The sequence below is a fragment of the Corylus avellana genome, chromosome ca2, assembly GCF_901000735.1.
Source record: "Corylus avellana chromosome ca2, CavTom2PMs-1.0".
In the NCBI taxonomy this organism is placed as follows: Eukaryota; Viridiplantae; Streptophyta; class Magnoliopsida; order Fagales; family Betulaceae; genus Corylus; species Corylus avellana.
Genome location: NC_081542.1, coordinates 22,045,734 through 22,059,120, shown reverse-complemented (window position 1 = coordinate 22,059,120; position 13,387 = coordinate 22,045,734). Strand labels below are relative to the sequence as shown.

The 13,387-nt window shown below is 38.3% G+C and overlaps 1 protein-coding gene and 1 pseudogene across 2 annotated transcripts in view; one reads left to right on the top strand and one right to left on the bottom strand.

Moving 5' to 3' along the window:
- Positions 1-3,364, top strand: part of LOC132169325 (U-box domain-containing protein 17-like) — a 4,582-nt pseudogene extending 1,218 nt beyond the window's left edge.
- Positions 1-11,773, bottom strand: part of LOC132172932 (heavy metal-associated isoprenylated plant protein 39-like) — a 20,138-nt gene extending 8,365 nt beyond the window's left edge. For both annotated transcript variants that reach the window (XM_059584495.1, XM_059584496.1), the window contains exons 1-3: positions 11,560-11,773; positions 11,317-11,392; positions 10,671-11,069 (exon numbers count right to left, since the gene is read on the bottom strand). In XM_059584495.1, the coding sequence (XP_059440478.1) occupies positions 10,681-11,069; positions 11,317-11,392; positions 11,560-11,568 (474 nt within the window). In that variant the 5' untranslated portion in view covers positions 11,569-11,773 and the 3' untranslated portion in view covers positions 10,671-10,680. The remainder of the gene's footprint in view (positions 1-10,670; positions 11,070-11,316; positions 11,393-11,559) is intronic.
- Positions 11,774-13,387: the final 1,614 nt, after the last annotated feature.

The window sequence follows — 13,387 nt, the reverse complement described above, 5'->3', positions numbered from 1 at the left end:
CTCCAAAGTTACTCCTTTAATATATTCTCCACCCCTAGTTTTTGTTAAATCACTGGTTATTCTCATTATAAGCTTAAGCTTTTATACAATTGGTGATTTAGAGTTTGTTTCGAATTGCGTTTGAGAAATAGAGTTTTTAAGTAAAAAAGAGCTTTTAGGCAAAACCTTCAAAAATGAAGCTTTTGCCAAGGTGCTTTTTGGACCCTTAAAAGAGCTTTTAATTTTTTTACCAAACGAGTATATTTTTCTTCAAACGGATTTTCTGAGTGTTAAAAGTACTTTTAAGCTCCTAAAACGCAATCTCAAACAAGTCCTAAATATGGTAACTAAAAGTTTAAGCTTATGGGGATAATTGATGATTTAGGGCCTGTTTGAGGAGCCTGAAAGTGCGTTTAACACTTTAAAAGTCTGTTTAAAAAAAAGGTAAATGTTTCGTAAAAAAATTTGAAAGCACTTTTAAGGGTAAAATAACATAAAAATGGTCAAAACGTACTTTTGACAAAAGCTTAAAATTGAAGCTTTTGTCAAAAAATATTTTTTAACTTAAAAGTTATATTTTTCAAACATGATATCAGAGCCAAAAGTCATGAGATGAAACCTTGATTCCTTAAAATATCACCCAATTTAAATTAAATATTTCATGTGTTGAACCTTACCTATTAAAATGAAGTTTGAGACCACACGTAAAGGAGAATATTAAAGTAATGGTTAAGTGATTAAATTTATTTATTTCTACCTACTTAAGCTTACGAGAATAGCCGGTGATTTAACGGTTTTACCATTTATTCCAAAAAAAAAAAAAAAAAAAAAAAAAAACAGAGGACGACAGAGAAAATAAAACCTGGTAGAAGTAAAGTGATTGAGACAGCCTCCCAACACCAAGATCCCACGTCCCTGCTTTGTCGCGTAACTATATTCACCCCAAACAGGGTGTAGCAAAATCTGCAGTATCTCCTGAGACTGAGGATTGCTATATGGATCACACAAACTGAAAGGCACCTCAAGCTGCTCTGCATTCCCTGGGGAGCAATACAAGCGATAGGCAGCGTAAGGGAAGCGGGCGGCGTCAGGGCGGTGGACGCGAGTCCCGTCAGGTGCGGTGCGCCGGTGGACCTAAGCGAGGTGGCTTTGGTGCAAACCCCAGCGACCGTGTCAGCCGAGCTGGTCGCGGATTTCTCGGCCAAGGTTTTCTGTTTCCAGCGCAAAAACACCCGCTCTCTCATCCAGAAAATCGAGGTTTTCCTCGTCCTCCTAGACTATCTCAAGGATTCGGGCTCTTCCGGCTTGCCTTCCACGGCGGCACTCTGCTTCAAGGAGACCTATCTGTTGCTGTACCGTTCCAAGATACACCTCGATTACTGCGCGCAATCGAGTAAGTTGTGGCTTTTGCTTCAAAACCATTCGATTTTGGGCCATTTTCATGTTCTGAATCAGGAAGTATCGACCCTTTTGGATATTTTTCCTTTGAACGACGTCGTTTTGAGTGAGGACATTAGAGAACAGGTTGAGCTTATGCAGAGACAAGCCAGGCAGGCGATCGAGGTTGTTCATTGATAAGGACGATGAGTTGCTTAGGATTCGGTTTTTTGGTTTTCTTGATGAGTTTGAGAGTGGGAAGGTTCCCAATTCGGAGGAATTGAGGTTGTTCTTTGTGGAGAGGTTGGGGATTAGGGATGCAAAGAGTTGTAGGGCTGAAATTGAGTTTTTGGAGGAGCAGATTGTGAATCATGAGGGGCATGTGGAGCCTACTGTATCGGTGCTTAATGGGTTCGTTGCGATCACTCGGTATAGTAGGTTTTTGCTATTTGGGTTTGAGGAGGAGGACGATCAGGTGGGATTGGAAATGGGTGGGAGTGTGAAGAGGCAGAGGAAGGGGTTGATCACGCTGGAGATTGCAGAGACTTTTGTTAAGGTTCCAAGGACTTTTCTTGCCCGATATCGTTGGATGTGATGCGAGACCCTGTGATAATATCCACAGGGCAGACATATGATCGGAGTTCCATAGCAAGGTGGATGGAAGAAGGCCATTGTACTTGGCCGAAGACGGGCCAAATGCTTGAACATAACCACCGGCTTGTGCCTAATCGGGCTGTGAGGATTTTGATCATGCAGTGGTGCACTGCTCATGGGGTTCCCTATGACCCGCTGGAGAGCATCGATGGCTCAGTTGAAAGCTTTTCTGCTGCAGCTGCTCCCACCTGGGGTGTAGTCGAAGCCACTAGAGCCACAGCAACACTTCTCATTCAGCAATATGCTAATGGGTCGTAGCTTGCGATGATTGTTGCGGCTTGTGAGATACGTTTGTTAGCAAAAAGGGGAAAGGAGAATCGTGCCTTCATTGCGGAAGCTGGGGCTATTCCCCATCTTCGGAAGCTAGTTTCTTCTATGAACCCCGTGGCGCAGGAGAATTCAGTGACTGCAATGCTTAATCTATCGATATGTGATAAGAACAAAAGCCGAATTATGGATGAGGAAGGGTGTCTGGGAGTGATTGTTGAAGTATTGAGATTTGGGCATACGACTGAGGCAAGGGAAAATGCTGCAGCAACATTGTTCAGCCTCTCTGCAGTTCATGACTATAAGAAGAGAATAGCAGATGAGGAAGGGGCAGTTGAAGCTCTGGCAGGGCTGTTGAGTGAGGGGACTCCAAGAGGAAAGAAGGATGCTGTAATGGCTTTATTTAATCTGTCGACCCACACAGAAAATTGTGGGAGAATGATAAGAGGCAGGGGCTGTAGCGGCCCTAATAGGGGCTTTGGGAAATGAAGGGGTTGCTGAGGAAGCAGCTGGTGCATTGGCCTTGATTGTTAGGCAGCCAGTTGGGGCAGAAGCTGTGAGGAAGGAGGAAATGGCGGTGGCGGGATTGATAGCAATGATGCGCTGTGGAACGCCTAGGGGAAAAGAAAATGCAGTGGCAGCATTGCTTGAGTTATGTCGTTGTGGTGGAGCAGCAGCCACTGAGAGAGTGGTTAAGGCCCCAATGTTGGCTGGGCTTCTTCAGACTGCTATTTACAGGTACAAAGCGGGCAAGAAGAAAAGCAGCTTCACTTGCTAGAGTGTTTCAGAGATGCGAGAATGCATCCTTGCATTTTGGTGGATTGGGTGTAGGTATGCATTTGCAAGCAATTCAGCTGCAAACAGAGATTCAAGTTTCGCAGTGATGTTTCCGTGCCAATGTCCATTTCAGTGCCTGTTTTGTAGTGATAACATCCACTTCATGTCGGTGTCATCCCTGCCTATATGTGTTCCATTTTTGTTGGAAGTATTTACAAATTCTTTCATTGAAATTTACATGATGAAAAAGTTTACAGGAATACCATATCTGATGTGTTCTTGATGAATGATAAGTGGTGTTGAACAGTTAGCCCGAGTTCGATATATGTATTGTCCATTGATTTAAAAAAACAGATTAGTAAAATGTTCACAAATATTTCAAATCGATACCGTTGCTCTCAGATAAAAAGCACTTTAGGGCGTTTTTCATATTGCTTTAATGTCTCATTTATACATCAAACATGCTTTTGAAAACAAAAGATCTGTGATTTGGAATTCTGTAATGGGCTGATACAACAAGATTCAAGTTGATTCTTGCCGAACCTTGTAAACTTGTCTGATGGCTTTTATGTTGTGCCTGTGTATGGAAGAATCACGTGCCTTTTACTTTTCCCATAAAGTTAGTTATTGCAGCAATTAAGTATAAGAAACTAAGCAAATTGTTGGATGTATCCCGTGTGTTATCATCAATAATATCTCGCAATGAGGGTGCATATCCATAAATTACACAACTCAAAACTGAAAAGTGTCCTTCATCTTTTTTATTTTTTCTGTTAACTTCATTATTGAAGCTCTCTAGAATATAAAGGTATGGATTTTGACTGTGATGATAAATGGTATAGGGGTAACTACTGATATCAGTGAATTCCATGCTATTCTTGGGTTAGTGTTGCTTCTGATTAATTTTTTTTTTTTCGATTTAAGCCTGCCTTAATTGCATCATGTGCTGGACTGGCTTTGATTTATCTTTCGAACTGTCACTATATGCTCTTCCTTAGCTAATATCCTCTGCAGAGAATCTAGCACTACAGATATGATACTGAGTGCCTACTCCAACTACTACTTTTGTTAAAGTCAGAATGCAGATTCTCTGCGTTTTAAGTCACGTGTGAACTAGAAGCATCTACAAATTTCCAGGGTCAAAATGTGTCATTTCTGATCAATGTTGTGGTTCTAAAATCATGAGAATAAGGCATCCTACTTTTATACTCTCTGAAGAATTACTTTATAAAGATTCTGAGGAGAGGAAGAATATACTAAATAGCAGAAACTTTTACAAGTGGTTGTCTCTGTAAGTGATGTTGGTTGGGCTAAAGTTTCTTCTTTTAAATGATAGCATACCACACAGAAAGCTGGATATGGCAAAGCCAATCAGTTTCTAGCTCTTAGATTCTGTCAGTCAAGCATGTCAGTGCCATATCACCGGAGCATGATCCTTTCCAGTTCAAATGGAGAATATTTAGTTAGTTATTGTGGAATGGTATTTTTATTTTTTCACTTTTTAAGGGGACAAAAATACATTTCCACTATAACTAACTGAATATTTTCCAGTTTAAATAAAATGGAGAGGATTTTAATTCCATATTACCGTGGTGATGTTGCATCGGTGTACGTGTTTTCAATTAGAAGCAAGATTAAATGGCATTCTCCTATCCTTTTCTGTGAATTTTTTGGAGCACCCTGAGATGCACTAATGATTCTGGTCATCAGAACTTGGCCGGCAACAAAGTCTTCAAGCATTTACACTTGTTCACCATTTCTTAATTCTATGTAGCCACTGTTGCTGCAGTAGGTCCAGTCAACACCTGACAAGTTGCCGTCTACGCTGTGGCTGCTCCACATGCTCAGTTGCTCCAGTTTCGGCTGTTTTCATCTTGGGACTTTTCCTATCTGTTGTTGGGTTGGCCACTTTGGTCCATACGTCTTGGAAAGTTGGAGTGTAGTCCATGGATGTGATGCACTATAGCATAGATTAGAATTTTCAGCAATTTTGTTGTCCTGATCGCTAGTAATTCGAATAATAATTATGAAAAAGTTTTTATGAAACCCATCTACTTATACGTGACTGAACAATCCAAAATTTATTTATGCAAGTAAGTCTCACATAAGCTCTCAAAGTTGCGGGAATCTCCGTACCAAAATGCACTGCCTTTGCTATCCCAATAGGGACAAGTCAACCAAGAGATGGAATAGTTCAGAGTACTATAACATACTTAACCCAAAAGTAATCCGTTGAAGGGGAAAAGGATGACTTGCCTTCCAACTCTTAAAGATATCAGTTGCATTACTGGAAGTCGTTGCCTGATCCTCCTGCTGTGGACAGTCATTGCCTTTCCCTCAAGGCAAAGCCTTCCTATGTGCAGGACCCACGTGATAGTTTTGTGCATACAATATCTGTATATTTCTTTCACTTCATTGCTTAGGAGGTATGCATTGATTTCTTAAGGCATTAAATTGCTGAATATCCAAGAATCTGTCGCTTGCATATGTTGTTTTCCTTGGTTTTGGTTTTCTTTACTGTTTCCTGTTTTAAGAATCTAGCTTGAGTTTTTTTTTTTTTCCTAATCTTTTTGCTCTAAATGGAAGATTTAGACTCGAAGAGATTAAGAAGTTTCTTTTTGCTTTAATTCTTTCTTTTTCTAAGAATCTTCCATCCATTATGTCCCCTTCTGTTTAAAGTATTTTTGTTTAATCAAGTTAGTGCGGGGTGTTTAAAGAAGAAGAATGATGGAGGAGATGAGGTGATGACGCTCTGCTGTGTTACCTGAAAGAGTATGGCTAGTCTCACAGCTCTAATCCAGTTTGTGGAGTCTCATCAATAAGAAATATTAGTTTCCACTCTGCTACCATTAGATAAAATAATAAATAAAAGTATATGTAAAATCCAACGGTGATTTTTACTGTAACATTAGGAAATGTACACTTGGAGCAAACATTTAAAATTATGTGCATCATTTTTCATCTTTAATTCTTTCATAGAGTTATGCTCACTATTGCCTTCAAAGCATTTCATTATCAGAAATTGTTATTACAACGAAGCCCGCGCCTTAACAGCCCACGACTAGGGGTGATAATTTGTATTTATATGTTGAGTTCGAATTACATCGAGACATGAGTATAAGACTATATAAGACTATATAAGTAAACTTTAACTTGACTCATTTAATTAATGGGTCATACCTTACCAACGACTAATTCCATGTTGAGTTTGTAGATCATGTAAAAAATTGTCAGTCATAAATGTCGTGTGTTGGAGACTATATAAGTTAACCTTAACCCGATTCATATAAATAAATGGGTTAGAACTTTTAGTCTTAATTCGCTAATTTTATATTGGGTTCGTGTCAAATTCACGGATCGTATCAAAAATTGAAAACCCTACTTACAACTTAATTGTAAAATTATTATGGAAACAATGGAGCAAGTATAAACTGATTTCTACATAAACTTTAATATCCAGGGTTCCTCTAAAGACCCTCCTCACCACAATTTGACATTCAAGGCCTAAAAAATCATTCTCTAAATAACAAAATGCAAGCCTTATTGATGAATTGAAGAGAGACCATAGCCTTCTTTGGCCAGCAGGGTCTTGTCCCTTGGAAGCTTGAAGAAGTGCAGAAGAGGTCATAAATGTTAAGATCATTCCAAAGGCTTTTTTTTTTTTTTTTTTTTTTTGTCCTAATAACAAATGTCAATTTAGTATATTATATTAGAAGAAATTCTTACAACCTCATTCGAATGAAGTGCTTTGGTATCTGTCATGGCACAAGTTAGAGTATTCACAATGAACTCTTCAACTACAAGTTAAACATTATGGAAAAAAAAAGTTCAATTTGAGAAGAAACATATACTTTATCAAATTCCGGAAGCCACCTTTTAAAAGAACTTCTTTCTCTATTTTAGTTAAATACTATTTTTTTTATTAGTTTTAAATCATTATATAATAAGCTTAAATGGGTCATTCATTTTTTTGGGAAAGCAAAACTTTCACATTTTAGCTATGGGAAAGTAAAAGACAATCTTAAAAATTAAAACTTTCACTTTTTTGGCTATAGGCATGTAGAGTGTGAATCTGACAATAGTTAAAATAAAGATAAGATTGAAACTTGCTAAACGTGTATTTTTAGGAGTTCTGTTTAATTTTTCTTTTTAAAAGAATAAATATAAAGAACTCATTGTGAATGTGGATAGACGTAGCTTTGTGCAAACCACGACAATATTAAAGATTTGGATGAAAAATAGATGGAATGAACAGTTTAAAAATTAGGCAAAACTCATATTTAATGCGAAAATGAGCAAGCATTAAGGCAAATATATCTCGCATCAATCTAATCTGAAGTATAAAATGATTTCTCCATTCTGATATCTTGTATTCCCTCAGCAGGTCGTGTGATTAGAACACGCTGAAATTGCTAACAATTAAATACATCAGGCACAAAATTTTTTTTTTTTTTTTTTCAAAAAAATTAAAATAATAAAATAATAATAAAATAATAAAAAAAAAAAATTTTGTGCCTGGCGTGCATCACTGTTGATGCACGCCAGGCGTGGTGAATATCTTTACCCATTCCTCATTGATGAGTCTTGTTCCTCTGAGGATTGATAAGTACAAGAGAGGTCATAAATGCTATGATAATTTCGAAAGACTTTGAACATAGGAATTAAATGTTCCATTTGAAAGTTATGGCCATCATATATAGCTAGCTAGCCACCTTTTTTTTTTTTTTTTTTTGTTTGATAAAAGCTGGTGCCTTGTATTTATGTTGAAATAAGCAAAGCAGAAAGATCTGCTTGCAGATGATCACGTATACAGTCGGGTGGGTCGTAAAGCCACACCTTATCCATTGAGTGTATAATAGCAGCTCTAGCTAAACAATGAGCCACCTGGTTGGCCTCTCTCCGTGTATGAATCATCTCCCAATCTGGAATAGCCTCTACCATGGATCGAATATCCGCTGTGAGTTGGCCCGTGGCACTGTCATTTGGCTCCCCTGACTTTACTGCTTCAATAATGCTCTTCGCATCACCCTCCAATTGGACCTTTGAGAAGCCCAGTTCCACGTACGTCTGAATGGCCAGCAACGCAGCCATACCTTCCGCTGCTGTGGGATCCAAGCAACCTTTGCGTACCTGGTTTCGGGCAGCCCTCATAACCCCCTGATGATCACGGATGATGATTCCAAGTCCCACGCAAGCCTGGTTTCGGTCCACTCCAGCATCCCAGTTTGCATTTAGCCAACCCTGGGGGGTGCCTGCCATTTATACACTGGGGAGACACTTGCTGAATCTCTGGCTGGCTTCGCCATCCCCACCAAAGCCAAAAAAACCTCCGTTGCTTGGGTGGCTTGTAGGACAATAGTATTGGGATGGGCAAAGATCCCGTCATGTATAAATTCATTACGTCGAAGCCATATCCGTCTAGCAATACTTACAAACTTAGCAAAATCCACCCGGTCACATTTGTGAAACAGTCCCTCAACCACTTGGAAAAATTCAGGGCCCTCAAAACAACTTTTTTGGAAAATAGGTCCCCCTGCACTCCATACATCACCTGCTGCTGGGCACTGCCACAATGTGTGGAAGATGGTTTACAGTTCCCTCTCGCAGATCGGACATGAGGGATTCGTGAGGATCTTCCGGTGACAAAGCTGGGCTCTGGTTGGTAGTATATTGTGGCAAGCACACCAAAGAAAATGCTTTTCAGCATTTGATACAGGGAGCTGCCAAATGGTCCGCCAAATTGGGTGATTTCTGGCATTTGAGGAGCCCTCCGCTTGACCAGCCATGTCCCGCTCCCTTTGTAGGTGGTAAGCGCTCCTCACCGTAAAAATCCCCTTGGCTGTACCCCTCCATATAAGAGTGTCCTCTTGATCCGTGGAGCTAATCGGGATCGATTGGATAGCAAGCATTTCTTCTCTTGAAAATAATTGTTCCAATATCGTGGGATTCCACCATTTTGTATTATGATCAATCAGTACACTCACTGTTGAAGCAGGGTCAATGACACTTGGGGGGAAAGCACCCTATATGTAGTTGGGGACTTAATCCATCGGTAAGTCTTGTTCATATTTGGTGTGCAATATTTTCTGTTCAAAATTTGGATGAAGGAAGAGTTATTTGAAAATGGGGCTAAACCCATGTGAGAATTGAGATAAATACTAATTTTAAATGTTTTCTTCTAATATGTGAGAGAATGTTGTCTTATTATAGTGTTGATTAATACTCGTGAAATGAAATAAGACATCAATGGAGGGGGGATTAGTCTACTTACAAAAATGTCCATAGATCTCAAAAGGTTAAAATTAAGTGTGCTTGGAATTGCGTTAAGAATCTTAACAAGTATGAAAAATTATTTTTTAAAATTTTTGTTCTAAAAAAAAAAAGGTCAAAATGCACATTTGTTAAAAAATATATGGGAAAAATTTACTTAACCCCCTCAAACTACTATTTTAACGACAATATACCCTTCAAACTATCAATTACGACAATTTACCCTCTAAACTACCAAAACAATGACAATATACCCCTCAATTCTAGCAAAATGATGAAATTACCCATATAGAATTTTCAATAAGACAAAAATACCTTTAAAAATTTGAAAAAAAAAAAAAAAAAAACTAAATTTTAGTATTTTTGTTTTTATTTTAGTAAGGGTGATTTCGTCATTTTGTTAAAATTGAAGGTACATTGTCATTGTTTTGGTAGTTTGTGAGGTAAATTGTCGCAATTGATATTTTGGGGGGTAGATTGTCATTAGGGTGATAGTTTGAAGGAGTTAAGTGGATTTTATCCAAAATATATATATTTAAAATGAAAGCTTTTATAGCTTTAAAAATTATATTTTCGAACATGATTCCAAACAGGCTCAAAGTAATGCTATACCTCCAATTGCTTTATGATTCTTTTACAATTTATTGATACATTATGACACGTGATTAAAGCCGCATCAACCATTTTTTTTTTTTAAAAAAAAAAAAAGAAATTAACACCTTTTAATCACATACTAATAATATGTATCTAAGTTTAGCATTTTTTTTTTTTTTAAAAAAAAAAAGAAAAGTAATGGAGATGGTTTTAAGGAGGAATTTGAAGAGGTGATTGGTTGAGGAATATGTGGATTTGGTATAATTTAGTCAATTAATGGCAAAAGAAAATGAAACGTGTGAGATTGAGGTTATGTTATGTTGGGTCAAAAACGTGTACACGTACGATTAACGCGCATGCAGAAATTGGATGTTCATTAATTTTCTTTGCCTTTGATGATGAAAAGACGTAAAACTCCTCTCAACCACCATTTCACACCAGAAAAATTAAGTTTTTATTTTGATTAGTCTAACAAAGTTCTCGTCTGGATTAAATCAACATATATACAAAAAGCACACGTCTTAATTAGCACCAACTTAAGTGAAAAAAATGAATCGGTTTGTTAATGCATTTGAGGAGGATTTTTTTTTTTTTTTTGAAAAAAGTGTTTTGATGTATAATAAAAGTGAAAGTTATTTTGATTTTTGCGTGTATTTTGTGCTTATCACTACTCTACATAATTAAGCAATTCAGTAACAAAAATCCAGCAAATTACTCAAGACTACTCTTGGGTCATAATATAATTCTTATCAGATCTAAGAATCAGCAAATTGCACAAGCATTCGTATCTTCTGCGCTTCTGGCAAATTCACGTGATGGGGCTAAGTATGGATTGTAGGCTTGGTAGGCCTTAACAAGCCTAGCCACATCATCATCATCATCATCATCATCATCCGTCTGTGCCTCATCTTTCTTAGCTTCTTCCTTATCCTTCTTTGGCTCCTCTTTCTTAGGTTCTTCCTTCTCCTTTCTCTTCTTTGATTTTTCTTTCTCAGGTTCTTCCTCCTCTTTCTTCTCCTCTTTTGCTGGTCCAACAGATAATATTTCCGCGGAGCAGACCTTCCTCAAATTTTTGACTACCTCAACCGGATCCATGTCCCCGATCAGGGTCAATTTCTTGTCCTTCATGTTCATGGAGGTCGATTCCACGCCTAAAATATTAGGTTACAGAACCAGCCAAATTAGTTAGTCAGATCTTTTAGATCTGGAATTTATTTCTATAAATCAAGGAAAATTCAAGAAAGAAATCAAATAAATTAAGTCGCCTAATCAGCTTTGACAATTGAGACAGATTTTCCTTCAAATTTTGATCCCCATCTACATGATTACATGAAGCATAATACCAGAGACTACCAGAGGGATTTGTAGTAGAATTACAATCAGATAAAATCCCTATACCTTTAAGACGAGAGATTGACTTGATGGCCTTTCGTGCCGTTCTTTCATCATGCAAGAACACCTTCACTATCAATTTCTGTAATAAAACATGATAGAAATCCATCCAGATTTATACATCAGGGAATAATTAAAGTGAAAAAAAAAAAAAAGAAACCACCAGACCCATCACATGATTTGGGAACCCAATAAAACAACATATCTAACAGCTGATAAAAAATTAAAATTTACAAACACAATTGGTACCTTACTCATTTCCTGAGGGAAGGAGGGGCTTCAGAACTTCACACGCCGCAGACCACGGTATCTTGGCGTTGATGGTGACAGACGCTGGGACTGAGAGATGACGGACTTCAGATCTGGATGGTTCCTTGCTGCTATCGCTGATCCCTAAATCTTCCACGTGTGAGCAAGGTTCATCACGCCTCCACACGTTTTTTTTGCTGTTTCTTTACGCCACTTGAGTGGTAAAAATTTAACCCTAAGAGAAAGTGTTTAAACCTTAGGGGTAAAAGAGTATTTAAACTTTTTTTTAATTAAAAAAAAAATTACATAGTCATGCACGCCTGAAATAATGTGTATATCACTCTTTATTAATAGTCAACTTTTAGATAAGAAATTAAAAAAAAAAAAACCAAAAAAAAAAAAAACTTTTAGATAGGAAATTAGAAAAAATAAAATTAAAAATTAAAAAAGCTTTTAGATAGGAAAAAAAAAACTAGGGCTGAAATAGCGGTTGCGGTTAGCGGTTAGTGGCTAAAACCGCTAACCGCAACCGCCTAGGCGGTTAGTAAAAATTACTAACCGCCTCCGCTAACCGGATAGCGGTTAACCGCCCGGTTAGCGGTTAACCGCTTTGTGATAACCGCTTTTTTTGGGCCTTTTTTTGGGCTTTTTTTTGGACCGGTTTTGGGCTTTGTGATAACAATATTAATGACTACAAGCAATTCCCACGTACACAATGAGTGTGTTTCAGCTACCTAAAATTTTATGTCAGGATATTACAAGTATGATGTCAAATTTTTGGTGGGGAAACAAGGAGAGACAGAGGGGTATAGCATGGATGAGCTGGAAAAAGATGGGGAAGGCGAAAGCAGAAGGGGGGTTGGGATTTCGTGATTTGGAATGGTTTAATATGGCCTTACTCGCAAAGCAAGGTTGGAGGCTAATTCAACACCCTGAATCTCTGGTTGGCCAAGTAATGAGAGACAAATATTATCGGAATGGCACATTTATGAATGCAAATATAGGGCGCAAGCCTTCTTATGCCTGGAGGAGTATTTGGAACTCTAAAAAACTGTTAAAGGAAGGATTTATATGGAGGGTGGGGGATGGCTCAAGTATCCGAATATGGGATGATCCATGGTTGCCATATCCAACAGCACATGCAGCTCGGTCTTCAGTGAGTATTATTAGTAGAGATGCTAAGGTCAGTGCGTTGTTGGATGAAAACACAAATTGGTGGAAAACTGATTTAGTGAAGGAGGTTTTCAATGTAGAGGAAGCTGCTATGATTTGTAGTATGGGGGTAAGTCCTCGAAGGGGGACAGATAGATTGGCTTGGGAGCATACGAAGAATGGGCTATTCACTGTACGCAGTGCATATCATTTGGCTTCAGAGAGATTTGGGAGAGACGAAGGTAGCTGTTCGTTGATACACCAGAAAAAAGCTCTATGGAAACAAATTTGGGGAATAAAAGGTTCCAGGGTTGTCAAATTTTTTCTGTGGAAAGCGTGTAGTGACATACTGCCGACTAGAGACAAGTTGTATCGGAAAAAAACAGTACCAGATCCTCTTTGCGTCATCTGCGGAAGGGAAACGGAAACACCAGGGCACATTTTATGGAGTTGCCCCTCTGCCCAGGATGTTTGGGCTGAATGTAAGGGTAAGCTACAGAAGTGTAATATTGGAGAAGTAGGATTTTTGGACCTTTTAAACAATCTTTTGCAGAGGTTGGATGAGGATGAACTGCATCTCATGGTGACAGTAGCTAGGCAATTATGGCTACGTAGGAATAAGGTGGTGTTCGGAGGGGAATTTTTATCACCATCAGCGTTAGTGCGGTTGGCAAGA